The following is a 25,812-nucleotide window of genomic DNA, read 5'->3' as shown; positions in this document are numbered from 1 at the left end:
GGGGTGCCACATTACTGCCTGAGGCACTCTAATGCTAGCGGCCACGTGACTAGCTCCGTCCGTTGGCCAGTGCCTCACTCCGTCCAGATCGCGTTCGGTTTTTCCTACGCGATCCATCCACGAATGTCAAAAGTCATCAGAACGAGCACCTTGCGCCAGCGATAGTTCACCCTTACAATACCCCACGCATGGTCGCGATATATCTATAGCACACAACAAGAAGTTGCGCCCAGCTCTTGTGGCCGATAGTGATCGAAGCTCAATCTTTATCTGACACTGAATTCCCCCCCTAGCTCCCAACCCAGCCTCATCACCATGGAGGAGGAGCACGTCAGCTATGGCACGCCGACCAACGGCGCATCGCCGGGGAGCAATCCTATCCTGGCGCAGCCACCTCTCGGAGATCCTAGTGTTGCTGATGCTTCTGAAGGTATTGTTCCATGCTGTCAATTGAGCTCTTGCGACACCTGGACGCGAACTAACCACTCTCGATGCAGATGTCCAAATGAGCGAAGGTCCATCAAACGAACCTGCAATCAAGCAGGACAGCACCACTCCTGCTCCGGTCGCTGCGTCCGATAATCCCTTGGATGCTCCTGATGGCCCGCCGGCTGAGACAGCCGCAACTGGAGAAGATGCAGAGATGGGCGATGCCCAGAATGACACCAAAGATGCTGAGGTCAAGGATGGCGAGACTGCCGCTGAGGCTGATCCGGCGAAGACAAAAGAGGCAATTGAGAATGCTGCACGCGAGCATCTTATTTCACAGACTCATTCTATCGTCCTTCCAAGCTATAGCACCTGGTTCGACATGAGCACTATCCACAGTATCGAGCGCAAGGCTCTTCCCGAGTTCTTCAACAGCCGAAACCGAAGCAAGACACCGGCAGTCTACAAGGATTACCGTGACTTCATGATCAATACGTATCGACTTAATCCTGTAGAATATCTGACCGTTACGGCCTGCAGACGTAACTTGGCGGGTGATGTGTGTGCCATCATGAGGGTGCACTCATTCCTCGAGCAGTGGGGCTTGATCAACTATCAGGTATATCTTTCGCTTTCATATCCATGTATGATGCTAAATCGTCAACAGGTCGACGCCGAGCAGCGACCATCACATGTTGGTCCACCTTTCACAGGTCACTTTAAGATTATCTGCGATACACCCAGAGGCTTGCAACCGTGGCAGCCGGCCGCAGATCCGATTATCACAGAGGGCAAAGCGCACGCAGATACAGAGGCAAAGGCAAAGGCTACTCCGGCCGCGAAGAGCGAGCTGAACCTCGAAGTTGGGCGTAATATCTATGAGGCTAATGCGAAGGGCACGAAGCTCAACAAGACGGAGACAAAGACTAATGGTGAGACTCCAACCACTAATGGAGTTGCCGGCGCCTCTACCCCAGATGAGCTTCCCAAGGCGCCAATTGCTAAAGTCAACTGCAACTTTTGTGGATGCGACTGCACTCGGGTGTACTACCACAGGCCGCAGGGAGATGCAAGTGCCAAGACGCCGACTGACTTGTGCCCGACATGCATGGTTGGTGCGCGTTTCCCTCAGAACCAGACCGACAGCCAGTTTGTTCGAATGGAGAACCCGACATATTCCAGCGTGCTTGACCGGGATGCTCCATGGACAGATGCTGAGCTACTGCGTTTGCTCGAAGGGTTGGAGAAATTTGATGAGGACTGGGGCGAGATTGCCGATCACGTTGGCACGCGTACTCGCGAGGAGTGTGTCCTCCAATTCTTGCAACTCGATATCGAGGACAAATATCTCGAGTCTGAGGGACCTTTCAATGCACCTGTCGGTATCGACATGCTTGGCCCTCAGGGTGGGCAGCTGCCCTTCAGCCAGGGTGACAACCCTGTTATGTCTGTGGTGAGCTTCCTGGCTAGTCTTGCCGATCCAGCCAGCGCTGCCACAGCTGCCGGAAAGTCTGCAGAGGAGCTTAAGCAGAACCTGCGGAAGAAGATTGAGGGACCGGTGCCGGAGGAAGCGAAGACGAATGGTAAGGGCAAAGAGAAGGACAGCGGAGAGTCGATGGAGCTTGATATCAGGCAAGAAACTACTACCACCACAACTACGACAACCACAACCAAGACGTCTACGACTGCGCTGGCCAACATTCCTCTGGCCGCCATGGGTGCGCGTGCTGGAGCTCTGGCTTCGCATGAGGAGCGCGAAATGACACGACTTGTATCGGCAGCAGTCAACCTCACTTTGCAGAAGATGGAGCTGAAGCTGAAGTACTTCAACGAGATGGAGGCTATCCTACAAGCCGAGCGACGGGAGTTGGAAAGAGGACGACAGCAGCTGTTCCTTGATCGCCTGGCTTTCAAGCGACGCGTAAGAGAAGTCCAGGAGGGCCTGAAAGCAGCTGCCCTTACTGGCGGCGACCAGGGGGTGAAGATGGCCCAAGACATAGTGATGGATGGCGACCGCCTTAGTTTTCAAGTCGCCCCAGCTTTAGGGACTGTTCAGCCTCTAAGCAGCGAGGGCCAGATCAAGAGCTACGAGGCATAGAGGTACTCGGCTCTAGGAAGTTTTCAGCCCCTGAGCAGCGCAGGCCATTTTGAGGGTTACGAGGCATAGAGGCACCAGGGCTCTTCAGAGTTCGTAATGGCAGGGCGGAACGTGGCTGGTTCTTTCGGCAGACTTTGATTATTCATGGTTGTGTTCTTTTTGCGTTTGCTTGATCCGGCGTCATGGTGGAGGGACTGCAAACACGGCACTCCGATAGGAGTGTGTATTCAAATCTGATGTATGGAAATCACTGTATCAGTACGAGAGCAAAGGAAACCCTTAGATAAGCAAATTTTGGTCCAATTAAATCCTGTGCGCATTTCATTGTCTCGTCAAAGTCCTGTAAGCCTAGATGACCTGAAGTCTGGCGATCGATGCATTCAGCCACGCGCCGTCCGGAGACACGGAAGGCTATCGGGGCGCCATCTCCAGGTCCCCGCAAACGCCAGAATCCCCGCAACATTCAAGGCTCGGCTGACGACGGCCGTGAAAAAACGTGGGGGATTTGCTGTCGGCATCGCGATCAGTATGTCGGAATGACTGGAGGCTTATGCCTCACTCAAATTGCCAAGCAACATTGCAATGTACGGAGTACCTGGGTGCTAAGAAGTTGATTGGGACAACACTGCGGCATACCAAGGCCACAAATAAGAGAATTTGTTGACTATGAGGCTGATACACTAAGGACCCGAGCCTGTGGAGGAGACAGGGCTTGCATGTGAACATCATTTCCCACCTGGGCAATGGAGCTCTGTTTGTACTCGCGGTAAGTCAATCACAAGATCCCTTCGTTTACCAGACTCAGGCGCAGACAAGTGAGAAACTGGGTATTTGTACTCTGTACAAGGCGTCTTATTAATACCTAAAAATGTGTTTTTTTCTGCAAGTCAGGCGGCCAAGAAAAGAGGCGCTCTTGAGATTGTGAAGGAGTGTGTGTCTGTATGAGTGAGAAACCGGCCATGTTCGGCCAGGAGGCTAAATGAGCGTGGGGATTTTACCTCGGCTGGAGGGGTCATTCGGGCGAAGGCGCTCCAAACGGCAGGGTGCTCATTGGAACAGCAGAGCCGGGCCTCCAAACTCGGCTGGCCCGCCGTCCCCATTCCAGTTCACCAGCGTCTGTTAAGGTAGAGCCTCTCTTGAGCTACCCTCACTACCCATTTGCTAGCCTACATATTACTCCGCGGTAGAACCCACCTTAACAGCTCTAGCAGCGCTCTCCTCGTACCTCCCTCGAGCCTCCCCACTGCAGGTCGTCTTTAGCCAAACGTCCCGAGGCTTGTGAAGAGTCTAGAGTGGAATTGCGCTTGCGCCGACCGAGTCGCCCCGGCAGTGAGACAGCCAGATCTACCTACGTAACCACCACCACCGCCGCCGGCCTCCTTAACTTGACTCCTATACTTCCGTCCCGAACCTCCCTCTCTCTTCACGAGCGAACCTTGCACCAGCACTCCATTCACAAGCCATTGGGAATGTTGGCCGCCATTGCAAGGTCTGAGGCCCGGTCTTCTGCACTCAGAAGTACTCCTAGACACTTCAAGACCCCTCTGGTACGCTGTCCAGCTCCCTCCAATTTCCCTCCTGTCTCTTTTACCCTACCAAAGTATTTCTGGACCGGCCGGACTGACAGACTTTGTGGTGCTAGATAGCAACTATGGCTCCGGCAAGCAAGAGGAGCAACAGCTCCCTGCCGAAAGGTACGTACGCCTTTGCTCGCAGTAGACACTTCACTGTCATGTGAAAAGCGACAAAGACCAAGATTAACATGGTTTCCACCGCAGGCTACGCCGAAGACAAGTCCAAGGGACCTATGCTTCGATTCCAAGAGTCGCTCCCTCGCCTCCCCGTGCCGACACTCGAGGAGACCGCCGCGCGGTACCTCAAGACGCTCAACCCTTTGCTCTCCCCTACGGAGCTAGCATCTAGCAAGAAGGCGGTTGAGGACTTCATCAAGCCCGGCGGTGTCGGTCGCAAGCTGCAGGACAAACTTATCGCAAAACGCGAGGACCCCAAGACCAAGAACTGGATATACGAGTGGTGGAACGACGCCGCATACCTGTCCTACCGCGACCCCGTGGTCCCTTACGTCTCCTACTTCTATTCACATCGCGATGACCGCAGGCGGCGTGACCCGGCCAAGCGTGCGGCCGCCATTACTACCTCGGCGCTCGAGTTCAAGAAGCAAGTTGACGAGGGCACACTAGAGCCCGAGTACATGAAGAAGCTGCCCATTTGCATGGACAGTTACAAGTGGATGTTCAACGCCAGCCGAGTCCCGGCGCGGCCCGCCGACTATCCCGTGAAGTACGACCCCAAGGCGCACAAGCACATTCTCGTCATCCGCAAAAACCAGTTCTTCAAGGTCGCCCACGAGGTCGACGGCCGCCAGCTCAACACCACCGAGCTGGAGGCGCAGTTCCGCCGCGTGTATGAGCTTGCGCAGCGTGCGCCCCCTGTCGGTGCCCTGACCACAGAGAACCGTGACGTCTGGACCGATGCCCGCGAGGTTCTCCTGAAGGCGCACCCCGGTAACAAGGCCGCTCTCGAGACCATTGAGTCCGCGTCCTTCGTCGTCTGTCTCGACGATGCCGCCCCGGTCACGCTCGAGGAGCGTGCGCACCAGTACTGGCATGGTGACGGTCAGAACCGGTGGTTTGACAAACCGCTGCAGTTCATCGTCAACGACAATGGCACCTCTGGCTTCATGGGCGAGCACAGCATGATGGACGGCACGCCGACGCACCGTCTGAACGACTACGTCAACGACGTCATCTTCAACAACAAGCTTGACTTCTCCGACCCCAGCGTGCGCTCTAATCTGCCCGAGCCCGTCGCGGTCAACTTCCACATTACTCCCGAGGTCCAGGCAGAGCTCGACCGCGCCGTCAAGGACTTCAACGACGTCATTGGGCAGCACGAGCTGGCCGTGCAGGCGTACCAGGGCTACGGCAAGGGCCTGATCAAGAAGTTCCGGTGCAGCCCGGACGCGTACACGCAAATGATCATCCAGCTGGCGTACTACAAGATGTACGGCAAGAACCGGCCGACGTACGAGTCGGCGGCGACGCGGCGCTTCCAGCTGGGGCGCACCGAGACGTGCCGGTCCGTGTCGGACGCCAGCGTGGCGTGGTGCAACGCCATGGCCGACCCGACGCTCGACGACCCGAAGCGCGTCGAGCTGTTCCGCGCCGCCATCGACAGCCACCTCGAGTACATCAGCGCCGCGTCCGACGGCAAGGGCGTCGACCGCCACCTGTTCGGCCTCAAGAAGCTGCTCGAGCCCGGCGAGGAGGTCCCCGCCCTCTACAAGGACCCGGCCTACGGCTACTCCAGCAGCTGGTTCCTCAGCACCAGCCAGCTGAGCTCCGAGTTCTTCAACGGCTACGGCTGGAGCCAGGTCATCGACGCCGGCTTCGGCATTGCGTACATGATCAACGAGAACAGGTAGGAACTTTTGTCACAGAAGTTCTTTGGCGGAGCATTGCTAACTTTTGTTCCTAGCATCAACTTCAACATCGTGTCCAAGGGCCTCGGCAGCAAGAAGATGAGCTACTACCTCAACGAGGCCGCCGGTGACATCCGCGAACTGATGCTGCCCACCCTCGAGGCTCCCAAGGCGAAGCTGTAAGGAGCCTTTGTCAAGGTATCAGAGGCGTACGATTAGGCTTTAGACGGATGGGCAGCAGAGAGCGACACAGGGGAGGAATATGGCCATTTTTCCTATTTTGCCAAATGCATATCATCATAGACTCGTCACAGCCGAGAGACAGCCTTTTCCTTGTATATTAGGGGATAAATGAAGCCTTGTCCATAGTGAAGCCCTTCGCTGGGGACAGAAGGAATTCAGCAGTTGAAAAGGAGGTTCAGGTGGGAGGCTGATTTTGAATAGAAGATGCATAAGAATTGAATTTCAGCTTCTTCGTTTAGAAAGCAACAAACAGAGCCTGTCTACAAAAGCTACGGCAGCATGAGACGCTCCTCGGGATGAAAAACTGATGCTACACTAAATGCCACAAGCTAACCAACCCTCCTGGGTCACCCTGTAATCCTACAGATCGGCCAACGGCCCAACGGTCATGCTCAACCGCAATGTGACACGATCTCGTTGACCAGGTCGCCAACCTTGGGGTCGTAGTAGGACGACATCTGGGAAGGCAGCGGCAGCTCCTTGTAGTCCTCGTCAGGCCCGGAGATGATGTTGAGGTTGATGCCCGCAGACTTGCTATGGATGATCTTCGTGCTCGCGCTCTCCTTGCTGAAGTAGATGGAAGCACCGTCGATCTGATCCATCATAACGGTCGGGATGACGCCCATTACCTGCAGCGCAAAGTTCTGCGACTTGACTGCGTCGACGGATGATACAAGGGAGTCGACGACGAGGCTTAGTCGATTGGTGTTCTCAATAGTAACCGCGTTCGCCTTGCCCTTGATGATGATGGTTGTGTTGTTGCACTTGCTAATGAGAATTGAGTGGGAAATTGAGGCCTCAATCTCAATAGGCTGTGATTCTTTCTCAAAGTTCTCCTGCAATAGTGCATTAGTGACGTTATTCTAGGAGGTCGATGACTGTCCAACTTACAATCGTCCACTTGTTGCCCTCCAGCTCCTTCTTGGGCGGCTTCTTAACCCGCATAGCCTCCGGCTTCGGCTTCTTCCCAGGAGCAGGGCTCTTTCCACGCGCAGATCCGTCGTGGCCAGACACTGTCGAACTAGCACGTAACGACGGGTTCTTGTGCGTCATCTCAGACTTGTCGACTTTACGCAGGCCCTTGGTGACGGCCTCACCCTTGTTCAGCTCCGAGAAAACGGCTCCGAGTCCGTTACTGCCATTCGTTGCGGGGGCCTTCTGCTCCTTAATCTGAAGGACCGGTGGTGGGCCAGGCGGAGGCGGCGGAGGGGGGGCACTGCCGGCAGCTCCAGGAGGTGGAGGAGCTGGTGCGCCGTTCACGCTTGCGGCAATCGACTTGGCCACTTCACCAGCAGGCTGTCCCTTGGGGTTCCAAGGAATACCGCTGGGGTAGTATTGCTTAACGTACTCAGTCAAGTCACGGAACATTTGATAGAAGGACTGAATCCATTCCACCTGTGCGGGGTCCCTGTACGACAAGTTAGAAATCCAATGTGACACTGAGTGTTCTCTTCAAACATACTTGTCCTTGTTCTCCTTGAGCACGCGGTTGCCCCAGTACTGAGCAGTACCCAAAGACTCCTCAACGTGCTTGTGTGGCCGGCCGTCAGCAGTCACCCAAGCTAGAACCATGATTCCGTCGGCTACTGCACTCAGCTGGCTGTACACGGGCGAGGAACGGCTGGAGTCCCTGAGGCTGCCGACAGCCATAAGCGCCTCGTTAATAGGCTTCAATAGGTCCTGGTAAACAGACATCTCGGAGCCGGTGGAAAGATCGGGTTTCTTCGCCTTTGTCGTGATGAGGAGGAATTTCCGTTGCTCCTTGAACCCTTGTACAACCTTCGCAGCCTACGAAACTGGTCAGCCTACAGCCTCAGCATTGAGCTTGCTACCATCGACGCACCTGCTCGGCGATCAATCCGCCCAATTGCTGGCTGAGCTTTGCATATTTCCCCAGGGAAGTCTCCATAAAAGCATCAAAGTCCTCGATCGATTCCGGCAGCGGCTCGGACGGCTGGGGGACCGGAGCTGCTGGCGCAGGAGCCGGCGGCGGTGGTGCAGGTGTCGAGACGCCAGATGCTGCGGAGGGGGGGGAAGCCATTGGCTGGGAGAGGGCGGGCACAGCTTGCGGTAGCTCGATCGTGGAAGAAGCTATGTCCTCGAGGCGAGCGGTGGCAGCCTCAAGCCTGGCAAAGAAATCAGTATAAGCCCGAGCATTGATGGCAGAAACCATGATTGAGGTCATCGTAAGTGCGGGCCATTCTGTTGCAGCCAGGGATGCCCTTCGAAGTGGAAGACATGACGCCAGCAAATACGGAGATACCGAGGTTTCCCCCCCGTAGAGGCATCAGATGAATCTTGCCGGATGCTCGACGTACCGTTTGATTAGAGTGGTAAGATTATGCATGTTGTTGGTCGCCATCGTGGCAGGTTCGGGAGTAGCAGCTCCAGGTCAGGAAAGTCGCCGACTTCGTGGGAGAGAACGAGGGAGGTGATGTCGAGTTCTGGGGGCACGCAGAGACACAAATAGCAGAGTGTGTTTTTGATAGGCAGCTAGTCTCGAATCGATCAAGGCTATAGCATATGGATATGTCAGCGCTCGATGATGAGATCGAAATCGCAGGCGACGGAGAAGAGAGAGTTCGAGACAAACGCCGCGTAATTGCGGAGGATCTCTCAGGCAGCAGATATAACAACAACAACTAGACAGCCCGATGGGCAGGTGTTTGTCTGTGAATAAACTGATTAATTATCCAACCAAGCAGCTATAAAAAGAAGCTGAAGAGTGAGGGAATCGCGAAGCCACTTGAAGTACGATTATGATGGTGCCTGTGTCAGATGGGAAGGAGGATTGGCGCATAAAAGAAAAGTCGAGGCCGTAACACAGACAATGGAGCCACCCCGTTCCATGCTGCAGTGCGTGCAGCAGCTGTGTCTTCACCAGCAACGGGACGGGGCACCCCTGAACCTTGGAAGCTTCAGCAGATTGACCCGCTGGCCAATGGCCGCTGACCTGCATCCGGGCCCCGTAATTTCGGGTACGACAGGGCCCCACCAGAGCTATACCGCCGCTGAGGTACCTCAAGCTTAGCCTAACCTTTGTATTCTACGGGGCCTCAATAGGTAAGGTCAGGGTGAGGCTTCGGGCCTGGCAAGGCTGCAGGTGCATGAGAGCGGTATAGTGGCGCCCTGTTAGAACGAAAAAGGGAGGAACAGAGTCATTCGAATCTGATAGATCTTTGATAGACTGCCTTAACAACTCGTAGCTTGACACGTAACTGCTCGTTTGACAATAATACAGTGCCTGATTGCCCCCAAATGATAAACACTGCTGCTGCTTTTTCCCAGCGTCCACAAACACACACATACACACTCTTTATGTGAGCTCTCACGTGCTGGCACTTACCATCGCACCAACTCGAACTCGGCCTCCCAGGTGTTTGCTTCACGACACAGTAAGCGGGCCCCCTTCGCAGATGACACAGATGCTCTGTATGTCATTGGGGACGCCGAACAAGTGAAGCTGGTGTCGATCAGTCACTCAGCCGCCATGGACCAAACGACGTCCAAAGCGTCCTCGGACGACGACGACAAGTCACTCGAGCGCCAGGGCATCGATTTTGTGACGTTGGGCATGTTCATCATAGGTGAGACCTTTCTCATAATCGCGGGTTTTTTCTTCATCGCCTACACTCGGGGTCTCAGTATATCTCATCCTAAAAGACGTATCCGGTTTTCTCTCTTTGTGTCTAACTTTCTGGATTTAAAACGGCCCAGAGCGTCTCATTTTACCCCACCATGATGATCTCCCTCGTTGCAAGTTGAGCACCAGTCATAGACATACTAACACGAAATAAGATGAGATCGAGTATTTACCACCCAAGCCTGCTGTCCGGGATATTCTGGGCGGTGCTGGCTCCTATTCCGCCCTGGGAGCCCGGCTGCTCTCCCCGCCTCCGCTGTCGTCAACCGTGGGCTGGATCATAGATAAGGGCTCAGACTTCCCGGAGTCGATTACCACCCTCGTGGAGAGCTGGGAAACAACAGCCATATTCCGTGAGGATCCTGCCCGGCTGACTACGCGTGGCTGGAACGGCTACGTCGACGAGTCCGAGCGCCGCGCCTTCAAGTACACAACGCCTAAGAAGCGACTCACGGGCGCGGACCTCACGCCGGAGCTGCTGAACTCGCGCGCCTTCCATATGGTGTGCAGCCCCGCGCGGTGCCGGGAGCTCGTCACCGAGATCGTCACCCGCCGCAAGGCCGAGATCGACCCGGACCAGTACACCGGCAAGCCCGTCATCATCTGGGAGCCGGTGCCGGACCTGTGCACGCCCGAGGAGCTGCTCAACCTCACCAACTGCCTGCCGATCGTCGACATCTGCTCGCCCAACCACGCCGAGCTGGCCGGCTTCATGGGCGACACGGGGCTGGACCCGGAGACCGGCGAGATCTCCACGTCGGCCGTCGAGCGCAGCTGCGAGCAGCTGCTCGGCTCGATGCCGCTGCAGAGCTTCACGCTCGTGGTCCGCGCCGGGGAGAAGGGCTGCTACGTGGCGCGCAACGGCGGCCGCAAGAGGACGACCGGGGCCAAGAGCGGCACGAAGCGGCGCAAGAAGGACTACACTCGCGGTGGGCTGCAGCCGGATACGGACATGGAGGCGCTGTTCGCGGGCCTGCTGCAGGACGAAGGGGGCTCGATCGCACGCGAGGAGATTGAGGTGGACCCGGGCATCGAGCGGTGGATTCCGGCGGTGCACACTGACAAAGGCAAGGTTGTCGATCCGACGGGCGGCGGTAATACGTTCCTCGGCGGCTTGGCTGTCGGTCTGGCGAGAGGAAAGGGGGTTGAGGAGGCTGCGACATGGGGCAGCGTCGCGGCTAGCTTTGCCATTGAGCAGGTTGGTGTCCCTGAGATAGGGAAGGATGAGGAAGGCAACGAGACCTGGAATGGCGTTCGAGTAGACGACAGGCTGAGAGACTTTCACGACCGGATCGGCTGGATTCCCACTTAATATGAGAGACACGAGGTTTAGACAGAAACAGATCCTGAGTCCCAGGATGGCTCATGTTATGTGCAGACAGGAGGGCACATCGCACATCAATTTTTCTTGTTTGCAGTTAGGTTTTACTGGAACATGAGGGGTAATACTTGGACGGCATCTCAAAAGCAGGCAAGGCTTCTTAATAGACATTCCTATTCATTACAGCTCAAGGTTCATCAGCCCATTACACGTTGTCCTAAATCATGCTGTACGTCCGTTCTAGTCCTGAACCTTAACTCCTGACCGCCCCTGCCAATGTGCAACAACATTACAAGCTCAAATCTTGTAGACAGATTCTCCATCAGTGTACCTAGAGAGGAAAGGTCAGTTCGAGTTGCATATAGTTGTGAGAAAGTAGGTCCTTACATTATCTGGTTCAGCTCGGTCATCTTTGTGAGAGCCTTGATGGCCTCTTCCTTGCTGAAGGCACCACCGCTTCGGGATCCAAGCTTCCTGTTGACAGCGGCGATGAGCTCGTCAACATCAGCAGCGTCATCCTCAAAGAGATCAGTGTTCTGGAGCGGACCAAGGGTGGTCCTGAATGCGTTTAGGCGCGCGTCACTGATGGGAACATCCAGGCTCAGGCCAGCAGCGCCGCTAGCGAGGTCTGCGTCGTCCTGGGTGTCTTCCTGAGTTTGTGACTCTAGCTGAGACGCTGGTACTGATGACGCAAATGATAGCTGACTCGACTGCCCATTTGTGCCTGCACCAGCGCTTCGGCCCGAGCGCCGAGGGGTGGCGTTGTAGATATCTTCTTCTTCCTCTTCCTCCTCAGCTTCGGGTGAAGCCCTCGAGCTTCCTCCTGCGGCACCATTTGCGCCATTACGACGGCCATTGGCTCCTCTCGCTCGTGCAATTGGGCGAGATGATCGAGCGGTTCCATTCCGTGCTCGGCTGCCGCGGTAGTTGTCATCGTCATCATCCTCTGAGCTGGAGCTTTCCTCTTCGGACGAATCGGACTCCAGCGGGCGTGTCTTTCTCCTCTTCTTGCGAGACTCATCTTCGACAATCTCCTTGAACAAGGCGAATCGAAGAATGCCCTCTGCAGCAACGGCATCTCTCTCTTCCACTCTGTTGGAGAGTCTAGACTTCGCATGTGCTGTTGCAAGACGGATAAGGGTTTCAAGCGTACGGACGGTCATAGGAGATGTCCTGCGCTGGTTACCCTCCATCTCGTCATTTCTCAGGCCAACGTAGATATCTGCAATACGATCGGAAGCCTCTTGAGTGAGGATTGGTCTTATTCTTGTCTTGGCGTACTGGATATACTTCTTCATGAAGGCAATGCTCAAGACCTCGTGCTTCTTGTTGGCTCCACGGCCAGAGGTCGTAGTGACGCCTGAGTGTAGCATGGCATCGAATTTCTCGAACACTTCGGTCGGCTTCTGGGAGTCACCCTGGGCTTGCTGTCCAACACTGAGAGATTGTTGCGCATTCTCACGGACCGGAGCACCCTCCTCCGTACCCGGCCGGCGATACCTGTGCATTCGGAGAACGTGCTCCGAGACTTGACGATCCCGAGTGTCCTCGATGTCGTCTGTAACAACGAACAGTAAATCGAAACGCGACAGAAGAGAATCCGGCAGAGCAATGTTCTTGTGAGGATCCTTATGAGGATCGTACTGCCCAAAGATTGGATTGGCAGCGGCGACAACGCTGCAACGGGCATTCAACGACGTGTGAATACCAGCCTTGGCAATGGTAACAGTCTGTTGCTCCATAACTTCGTGGATCGCAACTCTGTCAATATCGGACATCTTGTCGAACTCGTCAATACACACCACGCCCCTGTCAGCCATAACCATGGCACCAGCTTCAAGTCTTCTCTCTCCCGTCTCCTTGTCAGAGGTGACGGCAGCAGTCAGACCGACACCAGATGACCCACGGCCAGTAGTGGCAATTGCTAGGGGAGCAGTGTTGAGGACAAAGCGCAAGAGCTGGGATTTGGCGGTAGATGGGTCACCGACCATTAGAATGTTGATGTCACCACGAAGATGGGTACCGTTCTCCAAATTCTTCTCCATACCACCAAGAAGCATTAGAAGAATTGCTTTCTTGATGTAGTCATGTCCGTAGATACTCGGGGCTAAGGATTGTGAGAGAAGTTCGAACAGGTTCTTCTTCTTCGCAACCTTGTTGATGTTTCGAAGATCGGTGTCTGTGATAGTGGCAGTTGCCACACCGCCTCCGGCCTTTGATGAAAGCAGAACAATATTGTTGGCCAGGATCACTGTCTTGAACAGCGCGCTGTTGTGATTGGTATTACGATTACCGAGCGTCTTGTACATGCCAACGAGCTGAATACGATCACCTGGTTTGACCTTGTCTACGAGGTCGTCGTCCAGGATCACGTCAACACCACGAGGTAGCTGGCCAGCAGGTGCCCTCTCCGGCATTTCTTGGATCGAGATAGTCTGGTGATCTCTATAAGTAGACCATCCGTACTCGGTTGTGAGCGGGTTGCCTTGGTCATCTTCTGTCGGATAAACACTGGAGGTGGTGACGCCAGTCGTCATCGTCGCGTCACGGTACTCTCTGAAGTGGAACTTGTTCTCCTTCTCATTGTAGTGTACGCTCTTGACCACCTTCGGCCGAATTAGGGAGCATCTCGTCACAATACCCTCGATCGAGACCATGTGGTTGAGATGCTGAGAGGACAAGGTTCTCGGGTTGCAGGAGTGCAGACCAAAGCTGCCAGCCCAGGCACAGTAGTACATGACATCCTCAGCCGTCTGATCAGGGTGAGCCTGTGGGATAGTCTTGACAATCTCCTTGAGAGCATGGTTGAAAGCGAGAGAATAGTCGAACGGCTCGAGGAGGAGACCTTCTGCAATCTCGGCATCGTGTTCGCGAACGTGATCGATGTTGACGACTAAACGGCGCTGATTCTTCTGGAGCATCAATATGATGTCCGATCTGTAGCTTCGCACATTTTGATCATCTGTGTGCGACGGTTAGCATGAGAAGATGAAAGGCAGCCGAGCAATACTGACGAGGATCAAGGAACTGCTCTGCCCTCTGCACACGCATGCGCGTGGCCTCATCACGGAGCATGAAAGAATCCATGATGCGTTCTGGTGGTCGGTTCAATGCTTGATTTCTGTCGACCTTCCGCAACTTTGCATGGAGGGAAAATGGAGATGGAGAAAGGGCTGGCAATTGAGGGCTGTAAAGTGGGATCGAGGAAGACGCGTTTTCGCGTCAGGAGTGGAAAGGCGCGTCAGGGGCGCGTTAAGTGGTTTTTAACCAATCACAGGACGCCTTTTCGGGCAAGGGCTTTAATTGTCTCCCAGCAACCGCGAACGAGCCACGGGATTGCCCCACAACCAGCAAGGAGGTAGATTCAACTCTTTTTCTTCCTCCCAGGGTAACAAACGTTAATTTTGAAGGGTGAAGATACTCAGTGTTGAGAGTCGTAATACTCATCAAGGTCTTGAAGGTTCTGTTCATTACCACAGGTCCAACAACTTCTCCCAAGGTAATAGTCTCTTGTTGTGCAGGTAATGATGCCCTTGCCGACCTAACATTCATTATCATGGCAGAGGAGTACATCTAAGATAAAGCAGTGATCATAAACATTGTGGACCATTTTCACCCTCATGTTCTGGATGCTCGCCTGCTGACCCTGGTCCTATCAAGAAGCTAAACTTTTTGGCATGAGACTATCCTTCACTTCTAACGATATAATTCGGTTGTAGAGATGTTACTCAATACCTAGGTAGACTTAGATCTTCTTTTACACTGCTCCAATCTTGTAAGTGAATTTTGCCGTCTTTGCAAAATACATCAGCCACTCCAAGACTCTATTGCTCTTCTACTATATCATATACCGACTTTCGATAACAACATGATGAGGTGCTATTGGAGTCAGCTATTGGATTGACCAGGGTCGTTTCGCTGGCAGTTGGTAGCCTCTTGTCACCGTTTCAGTTAACTTGTCTCACTGTAGATCTCTTTTACATATCAAGCGATCCTCAAAAGGAAAGTTCATATGCTTGGTTGACCATTCGCAATTCACTGCTGCAGCTGCAGGATCGTCGCATATCAATGAGGATGGTAGCCTGTTCAAACTCTATGCAATGCAGGTTACTTGGAGAATTACGCTATTGCTATTTTGTGAACGACGTGATATTGCCAAGGTCGGGTAGGCCGTCATGATTTGGGGTGTTAACATTTTAAATATCTCTCATGCACATTCCTTCTTTTTAAGCAGTTGGTATTGGCGGCTCATAAAGTCGGATCTTTTCAGCGTAGCATTCGCTTGAGTCGTACAACAGATGCACAACTCCTCTCCGGCAACCTCCACAAGACCTCACCTGGTCTAGGTGTTGTTTTCGGGCTTTTCCCGTAACAAATAGGAGGCAATCCCGGTCTTGATGAGCGTTAAAAAAATTATCAATTCCAAAAGAAGTGCGGGTTTTCGAGCACCTTGCATTTTTTGCCACTTTCTGGGCTCCAATCAGCTGCTTGGCTGAGCCCTTGGGTTTCTGCGTCTCATCGTACCTATCAATTGGTAAATAGTTTTGAAAGGACAGGCCCTCAGCTTCGAAGAAATGTTGCTTTTACCTTGTTAGATTGCATCATAATATCTGCAGTAGTACTGTAGAATGGGTAAAACAAGAACAACGTCAATATTGTTTAGTCTGTGAAAACAAGGTATTAAAGTGCTTACAAAGTCTAGAGTCGATAAACAAAGCTACATTATGAACCTGAATCAAAGTTCCGGTCAAGGTACAGTCTCAAGCTGTCGAGAATTTCGCATCGAGCTGCAGGACCGGAGAGGTCCGAGAACGCTAGGACTGTGGCTGAGACTGCATGTCGATGATCAATAAGACCACCTGTTGGTCTTTCAAGCCAACAGCATGCAACACGTCCAAAAGAGGCATGCCAGGACGAAACCGTCATCCGAGGCCCTTCGATAGGCGCGTTATGCGAGAGGATCTAGGTAGGTTCATCCATACTTTCAGCTCCGTGAGACTGAATTACGGTATGGCCGTTCACCACCCCAAGCCGCCTAATGCCGTCCATGACTCGCCTTGCTGCAATAAGCTGTAACCACCGAAGCAGAGACAGGTAAGCTAATGGCTATCTTTTGTCACGGGACACTTTCGATTCTCGCTGCAATATTCCGAAGCGGAAGTGCCCTAGAGGTTGGAAGAAATGACACGGCACGGCCCGTTCTCGGTGAGCACTACGGAAAAGGTGAGTATTGAACATGTCATTTCTCCTCATTATGAAGCCGAAGGCCCAAGACTGAATTTCTGGGTATCGAATAGACAGAATTCTCGTCAATAAAAGTTGAAGAGCGCAATGCAAGAGAAGGATAGGCACAATACATGATAACGGTTGAGGAGTAATTGTAAAAGGACACCAAGCATTTTAGTGTTTCGCGATGCCTGCATTGTTAGTCGTCGTGGGACAAGCTCGAAGTAAAGCATGACTCGTTTATCACGAATCGACCAGCCAAGAAGGAAGAGTATTCGAGATATGTGGCTTTCATGATTTCTTCTACTCGTCCACCCGCGCTCCGACTTTCTTTTCGAGAGACATTGCGTGGGCACCGCCGTTGTCGCTTCCAAAGTCAACAAGGTGAGCACGTACAGTGTGAGTCAGTTGGTCGTCTCAACCCAGCTCACAGTCTAAGCCTGTACAATGTCTTACAGCAGCTCTGTGTCTCCGTACGACTGTGATCAGGCAGGTGTTCTCTCTCATGCATACCGGGATATGTCTGTTGCACCGCGGAAATCCACGAGCAAGAAATCGCATGACAGGTTGCCGCTTAATACGAGAAGTGACAGTAAATCTCGCATCATATCCCGTCGAAAGCAGCGCGAGTCAATTCCCGGTCGGATTCGGAGTCGGTGAACCGCTCCTGACGGAATCTCCTGCAACTCATACGCCGACGTCGCTTGTCATAGGTAACTGAGCGAGAATGAAGTGACAGTTCTTTCGCAAGAAGCAAGTTGATTTCAGTCCAATAAGACTCGTCATATTTCTCCAGACAATTACGGTGGTTCGAGCCAGCTTCACTGCGAAGCCGAGAGACTGGTATTGGTAATCGTCTTCCGCTATGATTGATCAATGTTTTTCAGCAGACTCAGCAATCGTGGTTGCAGTCCTTTACAGCTCCAGGTTACCATACAATGTCCCAGAGAAGTGGTCCAACTAAGATCTAAACAGGCTAAGCTGTATGCCTGCAGCCTGCTGCTGGTGATTTCTGACAAGTGGACTCGGCATGGGAATCGAAGTGTCAGCCGAGTTCGGGAAGCCGAACATGCCTGCTATGCTCGCTTCCCCCGCACATTCCTTCAAAGCTGCCGAAAAGGAGGCTCAGGCATGGCTTCGGTTGCACAAAAGTCGCTGTAATCAGGGGGTTTTGATGGCGGGAGACCGCAGACAGTTGATCCCACGTGTCACAAACGAGCCATCACCAGAATTTATCGTCTAAGTTGTAGAATCATGATATCTTAACTCTTGCCTCGCTCCAATAGTAATGCGTTATTCACCGGAAACCAGTCCGCGCAATCTAAGAGCTCCCAAAAACCTCGGAAAGTATGGTTCGGATGCACAACCAACACAAGGTAGCATTGCTTGTGTTGCCTTTCTGGGCGACTAGCGAAAGGCGCAGAAGTCTGGCGGCGAATCAAGCATACACCCGAAGCTCCACAGAGCCGACTAAATCGGACCCGGGCCACTCGTCCGCTGTTAGTGTTATGGTAGGTCGACGAACGCCTGACGGTAACAGCCTATCCACACTCTGTCGGTACATTACCAATGATAACGTACCTCAAGCCGCTGGCGGCCATCCCCTATGTTCAATGACGGAAACGCTAAAGGAGCCGTTGTGGCAAGGGAGGATAGGTCGGCGTAGCCTGCCGTAGATATCGACGGTGCCGTACGATCGAGCTATAGAGCAGCCCCACGTAAGCCCAACTCAAGATGGATCCTACAAGTTAAGAAGCTCCAGGTATTAAAGATCGTTTAGGCTCCTCCGTGACCTTAGCTGTCCCTTGCACCCTTGTAGTTCAAGGCCATATACTCGTAATCCATAGAGATTATTCAACTTCGTGCGGTTTCAGTGATATTTTCCCTTGAAGTTCTTGCTAGCTGCACGAATCCCTGCGTTCTAAACCGTCCTTGATCGGAAGTAACGATATGGCGTGGAGCAATGCTGATAAGTTTGCCGATACGAACGGGATAGATAAGCAGAGCAGGTCTGCTTTGCTCCAACGACAACTGCACGCACAGTTTGACTCGGTTGAAGAAGGAGAAGGCAATTATCTCTTCCTGAAAAGTGGACGAAAAATATTTGATGGATCCGGCGGTGCAGCAGTTACTTGTCTAGGTCATGGAGACAAGAGAGTGATCCAGGCTATGACAAAGCAGATGAGTAAAGTAACTTATTGTGGCAGCGTCTTCTTCACCACTCAAGTGTGTGAGGATCTTGCTCGAGAACTTGTCAACTCGACGCAAGGACAGATGGCTCGAGCTTACATTGTGAATTCTGGTCGGTATCCCCAAATCGATATGATCAACCGAAACTGATCCTTCTCATCCAGGCTCCGAGGCAATGGAAGCGGCCATGAAGATAGCGAGACAATATTTCCTTGAAAAGGAGTCTCCCGAACCAGAGCGTATACACTTCATCGCGCGCAACCAATCCTTCCACGGCACCACGTTGGGGGCTCTGGCTGTGGGTGGCCACGTCTATCGAAGAGCCAAATTTGAACCGATGCTTAACCCGAACACCTCGAAAGTGTCGCCATGCTATTCATACCGTGGGAAAGTACAGGGAGAGACAGATGGCCAGTATGTCGACCGGTTGGCTGCTGAACTCGACCAGGAGTTCCAAAGAATCGGGCCGGAACGTGTCTGTGCCTTTGTAGCTGAGCCTGTGGTTGGAGCAGTACGCTTTCCCTGACCGCAATGGCTGGTATCCGTTATACTGAACGCTCTAGGCACTAGGATGCGTTCCAGCGGTGGCTGGCTATTTCGAGGCCATGCAAGCAGTCTGCCGGAAATATGGAGCATTATTAATTTTAGACGAGATCATGTCCGGCATGGGACGTACAGGAACCCTTCACGCTTGGGAACAGGAAGGGGTTGCCCCAGATATTGAGACTATCGGCAAGTGTCTTGGTGGAGGTTATCAGCCAGTGGCAGCTGTGCTTTTAAGCAACGGCGTGGTCGATGCCTTCGACAAAGGAACCGGGTGAGTATAGACTCAACTATTTCAGCTTGTCAGCATAAGACTGACGCCTTCCAGGGCCTTTGTACATGGACATACCTACCAGGGCCACCCTGTTGGCTGTGCCGCCGCCCTGGCAGTCCAACGAATTATACGTGAAGATGGGCTTCTCACCAATGTTCGTAATATGGGCACCCTCCTAGGTAGCCTGCTCCATAGCCGTCTCGATTCACATCCTAATGTGGGAGATATCCGTGGACGTGGGCTTTTTTGGGGAATTGAGTTCGTCGCTGATAAGACTCGAGCATTACCCTTTCCCGCACAGGATGGCCTTGCGATGAAAATCAGCGAAATGTCGTTGACAAAGGGCTATGAGATGACGGTATACCCTGGTGCAGGCACATACGATGGGGTGAACGGAGATCACATCATCATTTCCCCTGCTTACATCGTAACGAAGGAAGATATCGAGTATATCGTCGACACAGTGTCTCGGCTCATCGAGGACTTCTTTCTTGTGCATCGCAACGAATAAGTGTTTCAGGTGACCAGGGCTGTATCCATTCGTTATCTTCCGGTGAAGCAACCTCACAGCGGACAGCTAGAGAACCACCAAAGGGTTAAGATTATGATGCCGACTAAAGCTGCTTTGCGTTTCCTCGCTTTACCGGTTAAAGAGTTGGTCACTACGGCTGTTCCAATGTATACACGAGCGTTTTAGGAAAATAGCCCTCCAACTATTACACATATCGGAGGAAAGGGAGAGATACATTGAGGTTGACAAGAGAAGACGTGAAAAGAGCTCAGTAATAAGCTCGCCGAATCCAGCGAGTCGAGGTCCAATCAAGGCCCGAATATCTTCTCCAGAACGCCGTACCACCCCAGAGGGGGAGAAACTCGGCCCGATACATTGTCACTGACAAGGCGATAGCCGGCATTTCCCCTGTCGGCTCCATAGTCGGCACGTGGTAAGGCTGATTTCCCTCCGTAGGAAGCAGGAGGACACGTCGGTTCATAAGGCGCAACATTGGATGCAGAGGCTTGATCGACAGACGGATGATGCACGTCTGCCTTGTTTTCTGTTTTGCTTCTTTTGACAAGCGCAGATCAACAGTCTACATCGGAACAGACGCTCCAAGTCTTCTCTTCAATCAGAGGGACCAGTACCAATACACAGAAACAACCCTCGCCTTTTTCTAGGCACATGACTCTGCGCTTGCTAGCATCGTCAAGACCTAAGGGGATGGCCGTAGCGGACTAAGTAGTCCCCCGTCTCATTGAGGATGCAAGGCCTCGGTGTCATCCTATAGGTCAGTCTGATTGCCGTATACCTTCTTTTCATTGGCACGGTATCCGCGTGTCGGGTTCCCTTTAGGGATAATGAATCAGGGAACCAGGCGATTGCTGGCCAATGACAAGGTGTGCAGATAGTAAGGCCCGTCAAGTGGTTGCATGGGCTATTCATATGGAGAACTGCCATCAATACTCTGTTACATCTCGAATAGCGATGTGATATTGTTGTTGTTCTTTCTACGTTTCGCATATTTGGCATGTATCAAAGAGCTCCGTAAACTGTAAATCATTACAGGGGATCCCTGACAACTGCCAGACCTTAACAGCCGTCGCCCCGGTTTTATTAGCGTCATCTCGCCTGTCATTATGGCTCCAGGAAGCAGCACCTTCAACTCCTCCACAACCTCCACCCTCTGGTCGCGGAGCAGACGACGTGACGATCGCATCACTTCTCCACCTCCACGATCATCGCGCACCATGGCTGTCGGCCTGAGCAATGGCCGGCATGCAGCCGAAGAGGAGGCGCGCGCCGAAGTCGATGTTCTCAACTCCCGGCTCGAGAAGACGACGCAATTGACCAAAAAGATCGAAGCATGTCTGGGCAGGTTAGAAGCCACAGGAAAGAGCGTGCGAGAAGTCGTCGGCCCACTGAATGGGGAGACGAAGAAATTGCAGATTCTGGGGCATAGTGAGTCTACCAAAGCGATCTTTCAGGCTCCCTACCCAAAATGCTGACGATCATCACGCAGACATCGATAATGTTATTGCAGCCATCGAGCGACTCCGCCAACCTGCCGATAGCAAGAACGACGAGGAACAAATCATTCGAATGGGCCCAGAGAAGGCGGGCTTATCTAACTACTTGGGGTCAATCAAGAGGCTCAATAAGGCACTGGCAGATATGAAAGCCTCCAATCTCCGAGCTACTCAGCAGACAGTTGCGGACCTTCAACGGCTTATCAAGTCTGGCAACACACAACTGGAGAATAGCTTCGACAAACTGCTCCGAGGCGAAACCCCGCGTTCTATCGAACCATTGCACTTCATTACAAAACAGAAGCCTTTCCCAGTGCTGGCACAAGATAAAATCGCCAGGCTGGGCTTAATGAACTCATATGTTGCTGGGACCTTTCGGGAAAGCGGAGGAGCGCCACAGGAGTCTCCTGTAGCAAAGATATACGCCGACATTCGTGGGCCGTACCTTCAAACAACACTTGTGAACTTGGCGGCTGCTAGTGTGAACACAGCGAAGAAGAAGAACCCGGATGCCATCTACCGGTCTGGGACGAATGGGATCAGCACATATGCTCAGTCAATGGAGGGACTATATCTTGCAGAATACGACAACATTTGTAGCATCTTTATGCGAGATGACTGGGGGCCAGTTTTCCAGGCAACTTGCCAAGCTTCGCTGGCCGAACTATCACGAACGTTACGAGAACTGAATTCTCATATCAAGGCGCACCTGAACACAGACTGCTACTTGGCTTACGAGGTGGTGGAAATTATATCTGGTCTGTCCAACAACCTGGAGACACGTACAGGAGAGTTAAAGATGTCTCTGGCTGCCAATCTCAAGCCGGTACGAGAAACCGCCAAGTCATCACTGGCTGAATTGTTGGATGACACAAAGAGGAGAGTAACCGCAATGGCAACACTACCTATGGATGGCGCTCCCGTTCCGATCGTGTCCGAGACCATGCAGAGGCTACAGACTATGGTGGACTTCCTACGGCCAATATCCAGCATCATGATATCCCTGGGGGATGGGGGATGGCGGTCGACTGCAGCAGCAAGAGGTGGAGGTGTCGGAGACGGCATCCCAAGCCTCGCATCGTTCGATATTGGTGCCGACGGCAAGGAGATTTTCGCGCACTACTGCACTGACACTATTGACGCCCTTCTGTCATCCTTGGAATCTAGGGCGCGCACCTTGTTCGGCAGACGGCCGGTCGCAGGAGTCTTCTTGGCCAACAGCATCACTATTGTCGAGCGCATGATCCGAGATTCCGACCTCGCACCGCTATTGGAGCAGAGAATGGGCATCGTCGACCAGTGGCGCAAGAAGGCAACCTCTCTGTACACAGATACATGCAAGGACGTATCCATGCACTTGTTCGACGTGATCCACACCAACCGCACGCAACGGCCCACCTCGGGACAGGGGGCCGTAGACTCGGCTTCAATTCTGAAGGGCCTGTCGTCTAAGGACAAGGAGAACATCAAAGGCAAGTTCCAGGCGTTCAACGCCAGCTTCGATGACATGGTCTCGAAGCACAAGTCGTTCAGCATGGAGCGAGAGGTCCGCCAGATGTTTGCAAAGGACATCCAGCAGATGCTCGAGCCACTTTACAATAGGTTCTGGGACCGCTACCACGAAGTGGACAAAGGCAAAGGCAAATATGTCAAATATGACAAGTCGTCGATCGCCGCCGTCTTCCTCAGCCTGTATTAATCACGAAGAGGAGGTCAGGCCATTTACACGTCACGACATGATCATAGACATGCTGTCTTGCTTATCTAGCTGCACGTGGATATTCTTGCTTATTGATGTTGACACCTATGAGAAGAGGGGGCTCAAATATGTATAGACACGAAGCTGCATTGCGTGGGGGAGGGGTTGCGTTCGGGAATAGCAACCTCCTTATTTTTTTCTTTGTTCGGAGTTCGTAGGGGTTCTGTACTGTACTGTATTGTACCTGATCTTCAGTAGCAGAGTAGCTCATTCGCAGCTACCCTGCTGCAGGAGTTCAATGGTAATTGTTGGGGAGAAGATACCTGTTTGGGGTTGAGGCGTTTCGGGCTGGGCTCAATGTGGTAATGCTGGCTGCGACCCCCGACGAACCTGTCGATGATGAGATATGATAGATAGGACAGCCTTGGCTTAAAGAGGACATGACCCCAGCTGCAAGCAGCACGGTAATCATTCGAAAATCCATGATACGGTGAATCAGCTGCGCTGCCGCTGTCGCATCGCAGCGCCCAATGTGACTCTGGCCGCAAGCTAGGGTAGGTCTACTGCATTGAGACTCTTTCGGTGTCCATTGAGCTATCGAGACTATCTCTGAATAACTCCACAGACATGCTGATGTCTAAATAGTCGGTTCTCAGAAGAGTAACACGTATAGTAAAAGTACACGATTCTGCAGCCTTGCAAAAACTCATCTCATTTCCCACGTCTGCCTGCAACCGAACTCCGATCAGGATATGCGTCGTTGCGCTGTTGCTGCTGCTGCTGCTGCATAATCTAATACAAGGTGTCGTTACACGAAAGGAGCGGGCCACGTCAGGAATGGCCCGCCGCTTCTGCAACTCTCACCGAGCACACTCCGAGCCTTGTGAGGTGGCCCTGCCGTGCACTATACCCAGGCATGAACATACGGCAGCCTATATGTCTGTATGTAGACACCTACATACATGATGTACGTAAGGATATGCAGCACCCAGGCCAGGCCATGCCAGGCAGGCTCTGCGATGGAGTGGCGACACGAGAGCCAGCGCCAGCTGTACAGTACTTCGACGGTCGCTGACACCATTCTCGTAGTAGCCTGGATGCACGGCAAGACGAAAGAGTCGCTGGCGTAGCGGCGAGGAGGGAGGGAACCCGGTGAGTGCGTGTGCATGGAAAGAAACCTTCTTGTATGCAAACGAGTCAAAACGTTAAGAGTACAAGTGGCTTGCATCTTGTCATTCCCTCAGCTCACAACTCCGACACTTTCCAGCAGCCCACACCTTTCCCCAACAACAAGATCCTTGCTCTCCTCTCCTCTCTACTGCCGGTTGGATGCGGTGACCGCAGCAGTGCGTGAAGAACAACAAGGCACAATTTCCCAATTCTGTCCAATGACTCCGCCAGATGAGAGAAAAAATTCAAGTCAATTCCCTATCCCACCCATTCCCTGTCCTGCTGAATGACAAAGGAGAGCCCTTCCTAGTAACACCATTGGCGCCTTGAATCCCGCAATCCCTTTCCCATGTCACGCTGACGCTTGTCTCAAAAAGAAATAACTCCGTCGTCCATCAAAAGTACCCGTAGAAATCCATTGGAACGAAAAACCCCTCATGAGTGGGCGTTGCATAAGATACAGTGGTTGAAGGTAAGACACCCTAAGAGCCACAAACGTAAAACAAAAAAAGCCCAGAGCCAGTCCAGCGGGGCAAAAGAGGTGACGAAACTTTCTGTTGAAGAATGGATAGCGGCGTGCGTCTATGCCTGCAGCTCTGCATTGCAGGGTACATACAGGTCAGCAAGAGCCGATGGGGCCCTTACAAGTGACACCTCCGCGAGGCGTCAGCCTTGCATACATAGGTACTGCGGGGCACGCCGTGGCGCGGGAGAGAGAGCCGAAGAAGTGAAGCGGCGAGTCTAGTGGCTGGCCGGTGAAGAAGCAAGTAGAAAGAAGGAAGGAAAGGGTGGTGGCAGATGGGTAGATTCATGCACGGTCATGGTGATCGTCGCTGGGTTCGTTGAGGCGCAAGTTGTTGGTGGGAAACACAAGGGGAACGCGCGATGATGACTGCTTCAGGGCCCGAGGGCGAAAAGCCAATGAGTGCGGAGAGGAAGGGCCTCCTCGATCGGCTATCTCCAGCAAAAAGAAAGGTCGACCGGTCTGTAGAGATTCTCAACTGCAGGCTGCGCTTCTGTGATGCGGCTGGCTACAGCGAGTTGCAGAGACATGCCTCAAGGACGGACGCCTCGGGCAATCCCTATGCAGCCGGCTGGAAGCAGCGGCGAGGTGCTCAAGACGGACACCGGGGGCAGTGGGAATAGGTAGTCGGGCAGTAGTCGTGAGTACCGAAGTCAATTGCCCTGCAGCAGGATGGGCAGCAGTGATTGACGAGCGGTTGAGCTTCCTGGACGGCCATTGTGTATGATATGGAAGAGCAAGCTCTTGTAAGTGGAGCTGTATGTGTGCTTAGACTGGTGGTAGCAAAGTATGGAAGGCGGCGAGTTGCTGGGCCGTGTCTCAGAGACCGAAGATATTTGAGTTGTAAGCTTCAGAGACTCTGAATTAGGAGTTTTGAAGAACAAGATGTGTACACCAGAGGACTTGAAGTGGTAATGGGTTTTATTGATGACTGAAGACGAAGAAAGGCAAGAGTAAAGAGGAGGGGAGCCAGGTAATCTTATAGT

The 25,812-nt window shown here is 53.0% G+C and overlaps 6 protein-coding genes across 6 annotated transcripts; 4 read left to right on the top strand and 2 right to left on the bottom strand.

Moving 5' to 3' along the window:
- Window positions 1–315: 315 nt before the first annotated feature.
- On the top strand, window positions 316–2,527 carry UCRPA7_2964 (putative swi snf complex protein; the record flags this gene model as incomplete). The annotated part of the gene is made up of 3 exons (XM_007915583.1): window positions 316–430; window positions 498–1,048; window positions 1,097–2,527. The coding sequence occupies 3 exons, from the start codon at window positions 316–318 to the stop codon at window positions 2,525–2,527; spliced, it is 2,097 nt and encodes a 698-aa protein (XP_007913774.1).
- Window positions 2,528–4,178: 1,651 nt separating this feature from the next.
- Window positions 4,179–6,152, top strand: UCRPA7_2963 (putative carnitine o-acetyltransferase protein; the record flags this gene model as incomplete). Its single annotated transcript, XM_007915530.1, has 3 exons — window positions 4,179–4,221; window positions 4,270–5,968; window positions 6,026–6,152. The coding sequence occupies 3 exons, from the start codon at window positions 4,179–4,181 to the stop codon at window positions 6,150–6,152; spliced, it is 1,869 nt and encodes a 622-aa protein (XP_007913721.1).
- A 452-nt stretch (window positions 6,153–6,604) lies between these two features.
- On the bottom strand, window positions 6,605–8,574 carry UCRPA7_2962 (putative adenylyl cyclase-associated protein; the record flags this gene model as incomplete). The annotated part of the gene is made up of 5 exons (XM_007915559.1): window positions 6,605–7,048; window positions 7,104–7,620; window positions 7,675–8,000; window positions 8,056–8,338; window positions 8,531–8,574. 5 exons carry the CDS (start codon window positions 8,572–8,574, stop codon window positions 6,605–6,607), a joined length of 1,614 nt encoding a protein of 537 aa, XP_007913750.1.
- Window positions 8,575–9,702: 1,128 nt separating this feature from the next.
- On the top strand, window positions 9,703–11,167 carry UCRPA7_2961 (putative mak32 protein; the record flags this gene model as incomplete). Its single annotated transcript, XM_007915547.1, has 2 exons — window positions 9,703–9,823; window positions 10,011–11,167. 2 exons carry the CDS (start codon window positions 9,703–9,705, stop codon window positions 11,165–11,167), a joined length of 1,278 nt encoding a protein of 425 aa, XP_007913738.1.
- Window positions 11,168–11,473: 306 nt separating this feature from the next.
- UCRPA7_2960 (putative dna replication licensing factor mcm3 protein) lies at window positions 11,474–14,263 on the bottom strand (the record flags this gene model as incomplete). The annotated part of the gene is made up of 3 exons (XM_007915656.1): window positions 11,474–11,507; window positions 11,564–14,138; window positions 14,191–14,263. 3 exons carry the CDS (start codon window positions 14,261–14,263, stop codon window positions 11,474–11,476), a joined length of 2,682 nt encoding a protein of 893 aa, XP_007913847.1.
- Window positions 14,264–21,155: 6,892 nt separating this feature from the next.
- Window positions 21,156–23,133, top strand: UCRPA7_2959 (putative exocyst complex protein exo70 protein; the record flags this gene model as incomplete). Its single annotated transcript, XM_007915543.1, has 2 exons — window positions 21,156–21,366; window positions 21,428–23,133. 2 exons carry the CDS (start codon window positions 21,156–21,158, stop codon window positions 23,131–23,133), a joined length of 1,917 nt encoding a protein of 638 aa, XP_007913734.1.
- Window positions 23,134–25,812: the final 2,679 nt, after the last annotated feature.

Source organism: Phaeoacremonium minimum, assembly GCF_000392275.1.
Source record: "Phaeoacremonium minimum UCRPA7 unplaced genomic scaffold PA7_03_scaffold_222, whole genome shotgun sequence".
In the NCBI taxonomy this organism is placed as follows: Eukaryota; Fungi; Ascomycota; class Sordariomycetes; order Togniniales; family Togniniaceae; genus Phaeoacremonium; species Phaeoacremonium minimum.
This window is presented reverse-complemented; position numbering and strand designations above follow the sequence as displayed.